The sequence below is a fragment of the Lepisma saccharinum genome, chromosome 18 (genome assembly GCF_977018435.1).
Source record: "Lepisma saccharinum chromosome 18, izLepSacc3.1, whole genome shotgun sequence".
Taxonomy (NCBI): domain Eukaryota; kingdom Metazoa; phylum Arthropoda; class Insecta; order Zygentoma; family Lepismatidae; genus Lepisma; species Lepisma saccharinum.
Window position 1 is genome coordinate 42539547 of NC_139246.1, and position 17166 is coordinate 42556712.

Below are 17166 nucleotides of genomic sequence, written 5' to 3' on the forward strand. Positions count from 1 at the left end.
ATGTAAATTAATCAATTCTATTATTGTTATTGCATGACATGTTACAAAGATGGTAGAAGAATAGTAATATAACAGCACAAATATTAGATAATATCTAGCTTACGTGTAGTTAAGATCGTCAAAATCTGCATAAAAACAGCTGTCCTGGCAAGAAAATTAATGTCAAAAAAGGTGATGAATTGAATATTTGCTGAATAACAAAAAAATATGTTACATCCAGTTGACGAAAAATAAAGTTCCTGATTAATATTTTATGCTCATTATTATAAGTAGCAGCGTACATAAAACTTCATTGATACTGTCATTCAAAGCAGTATGATCCCAATAGAATCCTTGTTTTCTAGTAAGTTCGGCAGGAATATGTAACCCTCGATTATGCTAAACAAATATATTTTTTGTTTAGCTAGAGCAAGGCCCCAGGAGGATGCAAGAAGCCTTTCCTGCAAAAGTGTATGTTTTACGAAGCGAAGAAACGTGACAAAACCACCACGTATGGAAGGCAAACCTGCATTAATTTTATATCGCACGTTTACAGAGCCGTGCCTCCTGAAGTTATAAAAATCCCAACTTCAATGATTCTTTTAGATATGCTATAGTTGAAAAAAATATGTTTAGATGGACCCAAAGTGCATCATTATCAGATTATGCATATAACGTGTTATTGGAATCAACATATTTGTGTAGATTGGGTGCTTCCCCGATGGCCTAGTAATAACGTCGAGGTCTTGTAATGAAGGGTCCTCGCGTCGATACTCAATGGAGGCACAAAGTGGATCGGATCGCACTTTAAACTGTAGGTCGGTTCGCGATTTAGCCTATTTGCGAATCAAGTAGACTTAAAAAAACAAAACAATATCAATCTTAAGAATATTAGAATAAACTAATTCACCCGCAGGTAAGTCAAATTTCACATATCCTTCTTCATCCTCGTTCAGAGACTTCCTGCAATACTCTTGTGTTGCATCCCACCAAGTGCGAAAAATGTGAAGTTATTATTTCCCCGTACTGCGTTATTTCTTTTCATAACAGTAAGGCTAAATTCTCGTTTTATCTGAACTTTTAAAAAATGTGCAAAATACGTCTCTATCTTTAAACAACCACCCTTTCCCATGTATGTGTAAAACAATCCCACTCTGTCTCAGAAAACCTCTTCATAAGATCAAATGAAGGAAACAACTCTCAAGTCTCAACAATTATAAATTTTTGCTATCATTTATACAAACAGTAGCACATATCACGTCCTTTGGTGCAACACTGTCAACAGCTAATGTTACTTTCCTCGTCCTAATAAATTTACTTCCAACCAGTGACGGCGCCAGGGAAATTTGACTGGGGGGGGGGGGAAGGCTGGCAACAAAATATTGTAAGGGGGCAGTCACATTAAAACGCCCGAAAACACTACACATATATGTACTTATATAATAATAATTATTATTATATTCATGTATGGTGTTTTGTGTGTGTCTTTTATTTAGAGTGGACGTTTACTGCCTAAATTTACTTCTTGATACGAGCTTATCTCCACATGATTCGTTTTAATAAAGACATTAGTTCTTTTTTATTGGTAAGTTGCGTTGTCTCTAGTGGCCTATTTCAGTATTGAAAGACATTCATAATTTTATAATTCATCGTCTTTCTTGAGATGAAACTACTGATATAAATATTTAAGTTATAAGATAATAATATAAATGATGAAAATAATTCTTCTAAGAGTTTAATTTTCTTGCAAAATAAACGTGACGTTGGAAGAAATGAATCTTCTTAAGTATTAGAAACAATGTGAGGCACTTAGTGAAGTGCAATTCTCCTGTAGGAGAATTCTGCTCTAGGTGATTTGGAGAACACATTGCGCACCTTTGGTAGTCCAGGACTTGACATTTCTTCTCAATGGCAAGAACAGCCAAATGAGGCAGTTTGCATCCAGCATCCTGTTTCGAGCAAGCCTTTTCAAAGATTTTAAGGACAACCATCTTCGTAACGCTGAAGAGTTTTGGGCAAAATTTGTGTTTCACCTTTCAGGAAAATGTTATCACAGGATAAAAAATCAGACAAAGGTTACAGTTATCTCAGAATTCAAGAAATATTCTGAGCCTGGCAATACTTTCTCTTACTCTACCACTCCATCGTATGTTTATGCTACACAATTACAGGCACGTATGGAGTTCGTGGGAAGAAGTTCTTCGATTTTGATATGTACGAGAAAGAGCGAACCTGCATCTAATGATTGAAGAGTGGCAAATCCTAATAAGCGTTCTTTTACCTGCCCGCGATATGTTTTGAATCGAATTTTAAGTGTAATTTGCATTTTAAGGTTCACGTTCAATACATTTCCAAATGATATCCCCTCATTAGCTTCAAGAGTATCGAAGAAGTATCCCCTCATAGAACAAAGTTTCCTTCTACGACGATTATACAGAACTTAGTGCAATTCCTTCATTTGTAATCTATTCTATATCACCCTCAGTATTTCGTTATTACAATCCAAGGAATAGTATTCTCCTTAAATAAGAAATAAAGAAATAAAAAAAAATTGGAAAACGGACGTAAAAAATCGAATCCAACCACCTGCAGAATGCCTGAGGGAAACAACAAGAATTTTCTCAACAAAGACATATCCGAAATTTCCATAACATTCTAATAATTTCGCAACCCGTGCAAATAATCATGTGGTAAAATCTTGTCGTGGTTCCCCGTAAACACTAAAATCACCAAATCATTTCTTTCCATATTTCCCGTATTTTCTCCTCCTCTTTAGCTCTCAGCTGTTCGGAGTGGGATAATGCTAGATTATTTGTCCGTAATTATCTCCTTCTCTTAGTCTTGCTTATATCTTGGACTCCTTAATAACTTTCCCAACAACTCCTTATCAATTTGTACTGCCATGTTTCCTACAATGCTTTTCCTACTTCCTAATAACATTCACTTCTGTACACGCTTTGATGTAAAAATTAAATAATAATAATAATAAACCCTATCCGTCGGTCCGTTTATCTTTCCAACCTATAGAGCTGAGACTATTTTTACAAGATAAACCTCGGACGCAGACACTCCACGATCTTTTGGCCCCTCCTTCCACCTTCTCTACCTGTCCTTTTACTTGATGTTATTCAGAATTGTATTAGTATCTGGAGTACTATCGTAACATAAAGTTATTAACCTGGAATATTTTTTTTTTAAAAAAATGGGGAGTAACGCTGTGTTTCGAAAGAGTATAGGAAATAAGTGTAGGTATTCATTCATGCCTCTCTCTAGAATAGTCTTCTTATTTTGACTTAATACACGCTTATCAACGTTTCTAATTTAAATATTTTATTCCAAGCAAACAAGTATTTGCAACTGATTAAAAATTTTGCTTTTATTTTTTCGAGACATTCGAGACGAGACGAGACTTTTCAAAAGCCGTCCCGTCCCGTCTCGTGTCTCGTCTCGAAAACGAGACGAGAAAGGCATTCCGTCTCGTCCCGTCTCGAATTTCAAAAGGCTTGTCCCGTCTCGTGTCTCGTCTCGTTTTCGAGACGAGACACGAGACGAGACGGGACATGTCCCGTCCCGTGAGCAACACTAGTTCCACACTTGAGCAAAAAGCTCATATGGGCATGTTGAGCTAGTTTTAAGTGTAGGCAAATCTGCTTGAGGGGGGCTCTTCATTTATCGAGCTGGTTATATATACTTTCCCACTACTGCAGAATTTTGAATATTGTGGACGCCACATGTAGTTTTCTGCAACGTGCTATATTCAGCCATTTAAGCTCATTTAAGGTGTACTTCAGGTGAACAGGTTATTCTCACACCTAGCGAAGCAATTGATTAAAGAAACAAGCATTCAATCAGTTTTCGGAGGCAGTGCTTATATCATCATCTTTTCTTATTCCAATAACTGAAAAAAAAAAGATACATGGTATATGCCCCGCGCCCCCTACTCATAATGATGCACAAAAAAAGTTTCCCTTTAGTAATGATGGAAAAGAAGCAATCTTACTAACTTACAACCTTGAAAAGTTTCCTTGGCAAGGATTACATATTTGAAATGCTGGCAAAAAGAAGGAAGCGAGCTGCAACAAAAGAGCAATAAAGAATCGGACATCTACGTTATGTAAGAATCCACTATCCAGAACACGCAAGAAGTACACAAGTGTTAATTGCCAAAGTCTAACATTATACTCGTATTTAGCATAGTGATATTAGGTCAATGAATACAGTTAGTCGGTTAGCACACACGTAAGGACAAAGAAAGTTAATGATGTTCTTGCATCAAAGTCTTCCCTTACGAATTTGGTGCACGTAAACACATTTTAACATAGAATGAAAATTAATTTGCGATATAAAAACCCCAGATTAGTACGAGAAGAATGGTGTTGTCCATAGTTATTTGTGTCAATTGGTTAGCACAAACAGATGCAATCGTTGCAAGTTACTACAAACGAAAGCTTTCCTTCCATCGCCGAGTAAAATACATGCAGCCATAGATGTAGATCTTCCCGAAGCCTCATTCCACAAAAGACGAAACTTACCATCCATGGCGTTACTCGAGCTGTTCTCACTCCAATGCCACCAATCACAACAGGGACGATTGGAACCGCCCCTCTTCGTAACCGGCGCTTGGCTTCCTCTGACGGGAAGAGGTCACCAATACAAACTGTAAAGATCACACGGTTCAGCTTTGGCGCCATGGACCGTATTAGTGGTGACGTTACAACAGACGACGGAGCACATATTGAGTCTAAACAAAGTGGAAACGTGTTTTTTTCCCAATCCTGAGCCATTGAAATTTCCATCGGAAGGGTTAGCTTTAATTATTGTGACAGCAGTTATAAAAGAAAATTGTGATGTGTATCGTACATCAATGTAAAGATGAGATATCGGCGAATATGTCTATATATAACACATACCTTATAGAGAATAACCGGAGTAAGAAAATCATGCATGTTTATACATTTTTATACATAGACTAGACATTCCAGTTCCGAGCACAGCCGAAGCAGGCCCGAATCTCACCCGATCTGAAGTCGGTCACGCTGCCGCTATGGATGATGGGAAACCAGCAGCCTCACGTGACTGAAGCGGCGCCGCCCATCGGCTGCGATTTCGGATCGGACGTCTTTAGGAGCTTTCGCTTTACTCTATTTCCTACTCCATTTTATTCTTTACATTCTCATCCGTAAGGTATGTGTTATACAGTATATAGACGTATTCTCCGAAATCTCATCTTTACATTGATGCTGGATACGCATCACAATCTTACTTCATAACTGCTGTCACAATTCTTAAAGCTAACCCTTCCGATGGAAATTTTAATGGTTCGGGATAGAATAAAAACCTTTTCAAAGGGATTTATGGTAATAAATGCGATGATACTATACCAACAGTATATAAACACTGTCATGGACATGGACATGTCTCCTCCCTTCCCAACAGGTGTCAAAAATCTAGGCGTCATTTTTGATGAACACCTTAACTGGAACATTCATGTCGAAGAACAAACTAAAGAGCTTACGCTGTGCTAAGATCACTATACAGTTCCAAAGAATGCCTGAAAACGGAGATTGAAATGGGACTAGTACAATCACTGATATCTCCTATACTAGACTACTGCGACGTAAGGCACTTGAACCCAATATGACCTACCTAAGTTTCCGATTGTTTCTAATGGCGTACAAAGTCAGAAAGGTAATTGCAATATTCAAAAGAGGGAACATTTCTGGACGTTTACTGAATATTGGAGACAGTTCCAAATAATGAAATGGGTGCAGTGAAGATTTTGTTAAAAAGTAACGTTTAGGTCATATTGGGTACCCAATATGGCTTATAGTGCGTCTCAACCTTAAAAGTCAGTATGGGTTAAATGGAGCGCGGCGTTGCCAGATAAACACACGGAGGCGCATCGAGTCGCTGTTAATAACTAATGATTCCGACAAATTTACTTCCTTAATATCGTATATGAAATCTTCAAAATCTATGTATTTGATGTATTTTGGGAAAAACGATTGTTACCTCAAGATTTACATGTAAATGTTCATACGTAACTATTTATTATTTTACATTTGCATTATATGTGTAATACACGCAACTATTGTTACTTCTTTCGTTGAATGCTGTATCCTTTACATAAACAGAATTAAATAAATGCAAAACCAAACATTAAGATATATTTTTTACGGAAAATAAAGTAATAAAGTGTACTCACGTACCTTTAAGCGTAACTACTGTCCTCGTCTGGTAATGACGTTACATCCTCCAAAAAATCTTCTGTTTCTCTTGATGGACCTGGTTCCATTTATTTTCTTGTTCTGGCATTATTCTGTTTCCCCAATCTTTTCGACTCCTTTTTTGCCGGTGTTCTGAGAGGACCTTCGGTTTCTTCCTTTCGTATTCTGTATATAAGACGTTCAGAACACTCGGTAACATCAGCCGTTGTCTTTACCGCCTTGCTGATATTCATTGACTTTAAAAAGTGATTTAGCAAGCGCATAACTATTATGCGTTCTTTACCTAAAAGTTTACCAATATTGCGTATTTTTCCAGCTTGCTTCTCTATCCCTTATTAAACGAAATATGTAACTTACATGCAATCCACAATTATCACAGAGCACACTGCACTTCCTACGAACCGGGGCACCTGCATGCAACTGAATTGAAACCTCGGTGGCGCGCAATGAATTTGATACGCGAGACAGCCCGCGTAAACAAACTACGATTGTGCAATAAATAAAGGTACTGTGGAGTAACAATGTATTCTAAAAATAACTTCAAACAATGGTCAACAATTTTCTCGCTTCATCTGCACGTGTGTCGCAACAAACCGAAAAGTTTCTCGCTAACCAACTTTTTCGTGTTACGGTCTGATGATTTATACAAAATATCCAATGTGTATATATATATAACTCTCCTCGTAAGCAAATTAATTCACTCAGGCGAAGAATATCATATCTACAAACACCATAGATCCCATAGAAAAAAACTGGCGAAGTTGTTCAAGCGGTTTGATATTTATGGCTTTTGAAGTATTACTACAAAAAAATTTAAGCGTTTTGCAAAATTGAAAATTTTGAAAATTTCAGATCACATTAATTTATGACATGTTATATAATGCCGTCATTAAATAGAGCATAAAAAACTCTATAGGACAAGAATTTCACTGTTTGAAATTTATGACTTTTACATTTTGTAAATTTTGTAACATCTGGCAACGCAGCGGTGGTAGAGAAGGACAGAGCTAGTGGCAAAACTCATGTATTAGAGAGAGAAAGGGAAGTACTCCATTTACTTCCATACTGACTTTTAAGGTTAAGACGCTCTTTAGTTATGTATATTTTGTTTTCACATCAAAATATTCAATAGAAATTGTAAAGAAAGTACACCGGAATGTTATTTCTGTAGGTAGGCCTACATAGGATATTGATACACGTACATTTCATTTACATAATGACACATGAAATTTGTACAAAGAAATATAGCATTGTTTCAAACCAATAAACAAGGGAGTGACAATTTGTTACCACACGACCATGGATTACACATCACAGTCTGGGCAAATGAAGGGTCCTTCATCATCCTTAGTGAGTTCCACACACTCTACGTGAACCTAAGAGTAACAAATGTCACACTTGCGCCCTTCACGAAATATTTATTGTAGGCCATATTGGGTCTACCTTACATATTATTTTTTCTTTAGTTATAAATAGTACTTTAGATTAAAATCTAAATTAACTACATTGTTGTAAAGTACAAATTATGAGCTATCATAAAATGGACAAGAGATATAAACCCCTATCACTTGGAAGATGTAGCAAGTAAATAACTTGACTATGCAATATTTGATCACGTAGAACACGATCACGAGGTTCAGCTATTTCGCTTCTACTGTACTATAGGTACGGCCAACAGGTTCAACCACGTCATTCGGACAGTCTAAATGACATACTAACGTCATCTGTTGAGTTAACTATGTAATTATTTGGAAACAGCAAATAGGCCATATTGGGTAATAGGGCATATTGGGTTCAGGTACCAAATCTATCCGTTCGAAACAAAACCAAAATTTAGTAAGTCCAAATTCATGTTTTCGTCTCGTGTATCACATAAGACAATATGATCATATTTACCCAACCCTAAACGCAAACAAAATGTAGAACATGGCGAACCGCCGAAAATTACATCTGTGTTGCTTCATTCATAATCTTTTACAAACAAAATTACCTGAAAATCTATTCCAGAAATTAAAATACAGAAGAGAAATACATGATCAAAATCTGAGCTTTCAAAGCACACCAAGCACAATTGTGTCTATTAATTTGTGTATCCTTTGTGTATTTTGTGTATTTTTTATTTTCCCCCTTTTTTGTGTGTAAGCGAATCTTTGTTCTTACTTTTGTATTTGTTCACCTTGTGTGTCTTCTTTTTCTTCTTTCTTCTTTTTGTTTGTTATTTGTATTTAGTATGTAGTATATGTATCCATTGGGACTAGGTGGCAGAACAGCCGCAGGCTGAGCCTCGCCCTTCAATAAAGGATAATTGAATTGAATAAGGATCAATCCATCTGGAAGTTCCAATAAGTGATTATATGTTGAAGAAGACAAAGAACATTTGAGTGCAAAGGCAAGAGGCAAGAGCCCGACCCTGTGGCCGAGTGGTTAGCACATCGCGCTGCGACGCCAAGGGTCCCGGGTTCGAATCCCGGCCGGGCTTGGTTGTTTGTTAATGTCCATTCATCAATTTCATCACTTATCCCCATCTTCGCAAATTAGCCAAGAGGCACAAAATGCGAAGTAAAATAAACTCAATCAATCAAGCAAGAGGCAAGATGCAGGAATTTTGGTATTGGCAAGGATAGTAGCGTCAGGGCAACTGGAAGGATTTATTTTCCATCGATTCATCACGTGACGAAGAAAAGCTTAAGCTCGGATTTTTAGTGAGAAAAAGAAGAGACTTACCATCCACGGAACAAGTCTAGCTGTCTTGACGATATCTCCGCCAACAGCGGCTGGAGGCACTAGGATGCCAAGACGTGCATAGACAGATGGGAATCGGTCTCCACAAACTGCAAAGACGGGATGATTAAGCCACAGGGGATCTCGCGAAGGCTAAATTAATTTTACTAGGGAGAGTAAAATATTATCCGCACTTTTCACCATAACTTTTTTTAGGGTGGCCACACTGCCTTCATCGCTCGTGTGTTGAAAGGTGGTACCCTTGTCGCCGAGGTTTCATATTAGGTAGTGTCTGCTTCCACGTTCTTTTTCTGCTGTAACCCAAAAGAGACATGCGCGTGGCAGCAGACTCTGTCTTTGTTTTATCGTGATTTCATCATGCTATGTATGCAATTACGTCTGTAACACATACTGTGAAGTTTTAGCTATTACTTACACAAAAATGTTTTAAGATTAGGTCCCTTAGCATTCTTCTAATAATAAAAATAAATGATCTCGTAGTTAGGTTCTGTTAGCATTAAAATAATATCGCTAAATGCTTTCTAAAAAAAGGTTACCTGTACATTGATTCCCACTAGTCATAAACTTGCATTTGTATCGTCTCCATGTGTTCTTAAGATTTGTAACATCCTCTTAGCAGACGAATTACGTGGCAGGAGCAAATTTGACGCTTATTCATACTGCTGACACGCGCGTGGCAGCAGACTCGGCCTTCATATTAATCTCTTAATTTTTCTTTCTTTTGTAACAGAGTGAACATGGCCGCTCTGTTGGCAGATTGCACAAAGGTAGAACAGAGTTCAGTGATCTGAATCTTGTCGTGGATAATTTCGCACAGAACCATGACTAACAATGACGTGCTCAGAATTTTCGAAAGGAGACGGGGTTATGGCAGGGTGCGAAATCCTGGCGGGGACGGGGTGATTTCCCTCCATCAACAATCTAGGCCTCAAGAATCCCCATACCAAAAATTTCCGGGGGGAGAGTTTTGTTACAACCAACAAAAGATAAGCAATTACTTTTAATTTCAAATATACTGTACTAAGAATAATATCGAAAATATACACAAATTAGTGTAATTGTGACGGTTCAATGTTTTTTGTTTTTCTCAAGAGATCATTAACAAATCTACATCAATACGCACAATAAAAGTAAAACAAGAATGCAAAACAATAATAACTTTGAAATCTAATTGATTTATATTAACATAAAGCAAGAACTAAATAAAAACTTCCACAAAATAAAATATATAACTATTTCATAATTTATTAACATCTTTAACCAGTTAGTAAAGGAAGTAGTTTGCTACTTTATAATATCTGATATATATAAAAGTGACATTTTTTGTAATTAATAATAATAATATATTTTTAATTTAATAATTTATTTGTACTTTTAATAACATTATAAATATGTATATCGTATATGGGGGAGGGGAAGGGGTTTGTAGATTAATATACTTCTCCCCCCACCAGTCTAAAATGATTGCACACCCTGGGTTATGGATACTTTTCTTTAGTAGTCGATCCTTATTTTGCCATCTTATCCTGCTGTTGATGTTCTTTTTGTTAAGGAATACTGGGCCAAAGGAGGAGGGGTTATAACCCTGACCCCTCCGGCGCGCCACTGATGACAAATTTGCAGAGCTCACGCCACCTCATCGACTGCAGCCATGTGACACGTCTGTTCGTCAGAATCATCTCTCGAGCTTGTTGAATCTTCCGTCAGTGGTGGAGGTTGATGGGCGTCCTGCTTCCGCTTCGTGCTTCCCGCTTGTCCGGTAATTTTTAAACATCTCGATCCACTCATACACACTTCTACGCGATAGAGCATTGTCCCCGTATTGTACTGAAAGCCTGCGATGAGTTTCAGCCCCTAACCTTTAGTCCCCCGCCGTTGCATATGTGCAACAAAAAAAGTATGTCCCTTGCAGCCGAGGTTGCATATATGCAACAAGCAGCTTTAGATACAATTATCGAGGGTTTGCCACACTTATATTTGTATATTGAGGTTGAAACACTTGCAGTTCGGTCGGGAACAGGTTCTGCAATCGTGTTTACGAAAATTCCAAATCCCTCCCCCTTCTTTCTCGGAATATGTCACGTGTTTGGGCTTTGGGCTCACGTGTTCGCTGGTCAGTTGACAGACACAATGAATGCCTGGTATTTACGATGCTGTTTTCCTCCAAGCTTCCAACGCTGTGATTTAGTACTGATAAGGCACACATTCTTCTTTGTGTTTAGACCTGGTGATCCAGCTGAAGTAGTGGCGGGGGGGGGGGAGGCAAAAAGAAAGGGGATATGATGAGGTTTGGCGGTGTCAGCTTTCTGTCGCCTCTATGTTAGAAATGCAATGAAGCTTGATGATAGCCAGAGGCGCCAGAAGCGTGAGTCTGATAGCCAGAGGCGCCAGAAGCGTGAGTCTGATAGCCAGAGGCGCCAGAAGCGTGAGTCTGAAAGCCTGCGATGAGTTTCAGCCCCTAACACACCTTCAGACCAGAGACACGGATCACTGATCTCTGTTCTTCCTTGGTGCACATTACCAGTAGAGCAGCCATGTTTACTCTGTTACAAAAGAAAAGAAAAATAGAATCTCGGCCATGTAGCCACGAGAGTACCACACCACCTTTCAGCATGCGAGCGCTGAAGGCAATTTGGCCAACCTAAGGAAAGTTATGGTGAAAGTGCAGATAATATTTGACTTCCCCTCGTAGATACTAGTTTTACACGTTGTGGAAGTTATTAGGTGAACTAATATTATGTTTCTACACATGCCATCGTCGAGGGGAGTGCACAGCAAGAAGGATGTGTGAATACTATGAAAGATTCATACATGGGTAATGGAACGCACATTTTAGTGTATATTGAAATGTATCCTATGTGTAGAGGCATGCATGTTTCGTTTTTGACGAAAACACGAAATGTGAAATAACACATTATAATGTTAATCTTTTCATGTCTCTGAAAGGTGTGAGGTTCTTACCCTGTTTTGTCACGAAATGATGCGAAATGTACTGCAAAATGCGAGATAGACTCTTAAACTTGAAGTTTGAATTATCCTGTGAGTTATGCAATTCACGGAAAATTGATTAATTCTGCTGTATATATATTTGAGAAGCAAAAATGGACCCCTTTTTAAAGGAATAAACTTATTACTCTGGTAACTAAATAAATGTGCTATTAGAAGGGATATGTTTAGTTTGTGCAGTAAGTGCACTTTATAAATCAAATTTAGGATTATATTCACAATTTTAAAACAAAAATGCCATTTTACATGCCGCTTTTGATCCGATTTTTCACCACTATAACAACGAAATTTAATTTTACTTCCCGCTTTTGAACACGAAATTGACTGTATTTGTACCGAAATTTTGCTTTTCTATTTACCAAAAATACGTATGTGCCTCTACCTATGTGTTAAGAAAGACAGAGAAGATATGAAATATATGAGTTTTTGCGATCGAGAATTCTATAAATTGACCTGACTGTCAAGCACAGACATACCTGAATATTCACTGCAAAGTATACATTGTGCTATTTATAAGAAAAAAGCTTTTATTATTAGAGCAGAAGGTTTACCTACGAGTTAAATATGGACACATTTTGAGGATGACGTGATGGTGAAATCTGAGCCCGGACTGACCTTGATGCCTCGATCTCAAGTACAGTAATAGAACACGAATATTTGTGCTGTTCAAATGAATTTAGTAACAATACACAGACTCCCACAAGCAGTGTTGTAGTCTCAAAATTTCCATAGAGGATACGCTAAGTTTTCTGAAACGTTAAGTGAAGACCATGTTTTCATTAACTTTGGATTATGCTCCCATTAAATATACAGGGTTTCTATAAATTAGTTATACAAAAGTAACCGTTAATTGTGAAGAAAGTGTATGTGTGACAGAAATGGTTTATACATCAATGATTACAGCATATCTTCAAGTTTATTGTCGTACGTTGTTAGTTTCAGACGCCCCCACTGGAGCCGTGAGCGTTTGTTTATCTTACACAAGTACCGACTTGGATTGGTCCTGGTGGAACGATTCCGTTGGCACCTCGTCGACGTTGCTGGGAAGAGGGGGAACAAACACACGTTCTTCAATGTAACCCCAGATAGAGAAATCCATGGTTCCAATCAGGCGAACGAGGTTCCCACGGAATCGTTTCACCACGACCAATCCAAGTCGGTACTTGTGTAAGATAAACAGACGCTCACGCCTTCAGTGGCGGCGTCTGAAACTAACGACGTACGACAATAAACTTGAAGATATGCTGTAATCATTGATGTATAAACCATTTCTGTTACACATACACTTTCTTCACAATTAACAGTTATTTTTCTATAACTAATTTATAGAAACCCTGTATAGGCCTATGTCTGAAATAATTTAACTTCTACAAAAAGGAAAAAGGCCATTGATGATAGAATACTGATGATGACATAATTCGCATATGGCATATTACAATAGAGAAGGCTTTAAATATAAAACACTTATTTAATTATTGCACTTCAACGCAAGGGATACAGTACAGCATGCTATTTTATTTTATTTTCTTAGTTGATATTGCATTTGTGAACCCTCAGTTTGTATACTGTTAATAACTTTAATAATATTGCTAATAACACTAAAAAAGGAAAACTTGGAAAAAGCACTTTCAAGTACGAACAATGAAGTCTTCTTCTGGAGCTATTTCTAACTCCAGAGTGACTCTTTTGATTCGTCACCACCAGTGGTGTGTCCAGGTTTCTCGAAAGGAGGGTGTTAGGTATACATTGTTTGGTAGTCAGCCCTCATTTTGCCATTTTTTCCTGCACATGATGTTCTTTTTTTTTTAGGAATACTTGGCCAAAGGGGGCCAGGTTATAGCCCCCACCAACCCCCCTGGTCACCACACTTGTCACGTTTTGTACAAACTCTTGAAATAGCGTCATTTACAGCATGGTCGTTCTTCAGCCATAGTTTTACATATTTCTGAGTCTTAAACCTTCTCGACATTATTTTCCGAATCACATGAAATCAGATATATTGGAAAGTAATAATCTCACTAAAGCAATGGCCAAATTACACAAATAAATATAAACGAAACGAAAGTAGAAGGTATACACATTGGAGCAGAAGGTATACCCTAGTGAACAAGATTAACGAGAGGGTATACGGCATATACCGCCGTATACCCTGGAGCCTCGACTACTGCCCTGCTCACACATTTCCACTGCATTTTCACATTTTACGGTGAACAGACTATATTTTTGAGTTTATGATACGCAACTCACAAGGTTGTTATTAGGGCTGAGCCCATACCGATGCCGACGTATCGGAATCGGCCGATACTAGTGGTATTGATATCAGAAAGTATCGGTTAGAATTCATCTATCGATAACAGCCGTTACTTTTTCCGGCATAGATGGTCTATCACGGGGTCCAGAAAAATGTCGGGCGAAACTTTTTATTTTATTTTGCACTAAGTTTGTACCAAAAAACTATATTTTGCGATTACATGATCATCTATTTCATAATATTCTGAGCAATTCTTGAATAAATTGATGCATATAATTGAAGAAGAATTTGCACACCAATATTGATCAATATTTCGAACAAATTTAAATTACTGCAATTTTCAGGTATCCGTATCGGTGGGAATCGGTAAGAGTATCGGCAACGGTATCGGTTCAAAGTGGTATCGGCTCATCAGCCCTAGTTCTTATGTCAACAGTTGCCTTTCACCTGGACAAGGGAGGCAGGTCATCAATATTGTGAAACCAACTGCCGTAGATTTAGTGCGACTTAACTGAAATTCGCACTGGATGGAGCTAGATATCGCAAATGACTGGGATGACATTGCAATTCAGCGAACTCGGATGGCAAGATTCAAGATGGCGGGCGAAAAATTGAGTTTCCCAATACCATGCGCACTCTTCTGTGGTGTAGAACTTTTTTGCAAAAACTCTGTCGAGAAAGCATTTTTAGGGAACTAAACTGACAGTAATGTTAGGGCATATATTGGGCCAAACGTTTAACATAAAATTTTAAAAGTATATTCCATAATTTAGGAGGTGAGTAGGGATCAAATCTCAAATATTTTGACAACGGAAGAATTCATGTAATTTTGTATGCAAAATTGGTCAACAGTTTTCTAGTTGGCGGACGAAAACCAGATTTTTCCGCTTTCGTGAAATACTTGAAATTTGCTCATATTTCTGTAGACTACATTTGGAAACGAAACTTAGGGTATTTTTCGAACCATGGGTTACTAATAAAATCTATGTAATATGTGAGTCACATAGCAGACACGGAGTTCAAAATAGGGGCAACACATCGAAATTGTAAGCGCTATATCTGCAGTAAAATTGGAGATTTTAAGCAGAAATTCACATATCGATTAGGTATCCTGGATGACTGATCTGCGTGTTGTCAATGCCTCTTTGTGATTCTCTTCATTATTTTAATCTTATTGCCATTCATCTTTATTTTCGTGATTAGCCAAGAGTGGCAGAAAAGCGAAGAAAATAAATAAAAATAAGCAATTCAATTAGAAGGAAGAATGATTTTTTTCACATTTCACTACGTAGTTCAATACGACTGTAACTTGTGTTTCTATGTTTACAGCGTAGGGCCACTTTCTTGGAGTGTGAGAAAAAAATATGTGATTGGCCTGCCTTGAACAAGCTTTCTTCGTTTCGAATTTCCAAACATGTGGTTGTCGTGGCAAAAAAGAGCAAACATGAAGTCACTAGTAGTCTTCAGTTTCCTTGGCGTACTTTCATAGATGCCTCATAGAAGTTGAAAGGCATTTGATGTAGTGGCTAAAGCATACATGCATGCTTCTTGTTTTCTTCATTCTTTTTTCAACATCCCCGCCCCCAATTTCATACCGCACCCCTTCAGCACCCCTAAATTAAATCCTGGCACCGCCGCTGCATTTGAATAAAATCGGACAAACTATTTCAACATGGCAATTTATCTTGTGTCGCAGCCATTCCAAATCGTGCTGATATTTTCGAATCTCTGTTTAGAATATATTTGTGGAGCTTAAGAAACTAAATTGACAGTAATTGTAGAGCATTATTTGGGGTACAACCTAGTTAATAAAATTTGAAAATACAATACGTAGTTTAGAAGCAGGATGGGGGTAAAATCGATCACATTTTCAGTACTATAACAGTCGTAAATATTGAGCTTTTACGCTTAAATTTTTGTAGCAGCTTAGCACCTTAGGCAGTTTGTCTCGTTTTGCATTTGATAAAATCGGTGAATACTTTTCAAGATGGTGAACAAACAACCGATTTCTCCTATCGTTATGACATGAAGTTCTGTTCTCATTCATTTACATAGACAGGTTTAGAGCATCACTCAAGATAAAAGCCTTTATTAGGAACTCATAATATAATACGTGACTTCGGAGGGGCATAGGCGTCAAAATGGGACAAAGTCACCAATTTTGTACTCACGATAACTGTAGCAATATTAGAAGTTTTAAGCTGAAATTCATGTAACGACTAGACACCTTGAACAGCTGATCTGGTTTTGCATCGGTCAAAGTGTTTCACAATGGCGGATGAAAATCAATTTTTCCTTCGTTTCGTGCATTTCAAATTCTTCTGATATTTTCGATTCGCTGTTTACATTTTTGGAGATTAAAAAATGTGTTTCGTAGCAAATTCAGGGCATCACTTAAAGTGGTAGGATCGGATGTCGAAAGTGGAGCGGTAAATCATCAATCTTCTAACCACACCAACTTCCCCAAATTAAGTTGTTTGATCTGAACTTTTCACTGCTACCATATACTTTGAAAGACTGCTCTGGAAATCAGGCGATTAAATATGGCGAACTGATAACCTACAGTATCTTAACTTCCGAAAATACAGTAGGTCTGGCTGATGCACGAAAGAAATATTTTGTCCTGAAATAACGTTTATTCTGATTTGTGTAAATGATTGTTTAGTCTAATTTGAAAATAGGTTTTATAACACTTTTTCTCTTAGCATCGCAGCCGACTTCTATGACTACAGAAAATTCGAGACAAGAACAAGAACTTTCCTTTCGAAATATTGCGATGATGCTACGATGAGCAGGAGGAAGAACTCGTGTCTTTTGAAGTACACTTAAATCTTAGATGTTAAAGTTAATTATATTTTCAGTACATTAATATTAGTCTCTTCACATAACTTTTCATAAATTATGTCTTTGAACAGTGATTTGTACAAAAGCACAATATGCTGAAGTGTTGAGTGCAATGTT

At 37.6% G+C, this 17166-nt stretch overlaps 1 protein-coding gene across 3 annotated transcripts in view; it reads right to left on the reverse strand.

The window, feature by feature from the left end:
* The window catches only part of LOC146002028 (venom protease-like), an 84704-nt gene that overhangs the window by 48221 nt on the left and 19317 nt on the right, over positions 1 to 17166 (reverse strand). Inside the window, exon 3 of one of the 3 annotated variants that reach the window (XM_083139739.1) lies at positions 4512 to 4636. The exons of 1 other annotated variant lie outside the window; for it this stretch is intronic. In XM_083139739.1, the coding sequence (XP_082995865.1) occupies positions 4512 to 4636 (125 nt within the window). Of the gene's footprint in view, positions 1 to 4511; positions 4637 to 8930; positions 9038 to 17166 lie in introns of all 3 variants that reach the window. One more of the 3 variants, XM_083139740.1, reaches the window with a different exon arrangement.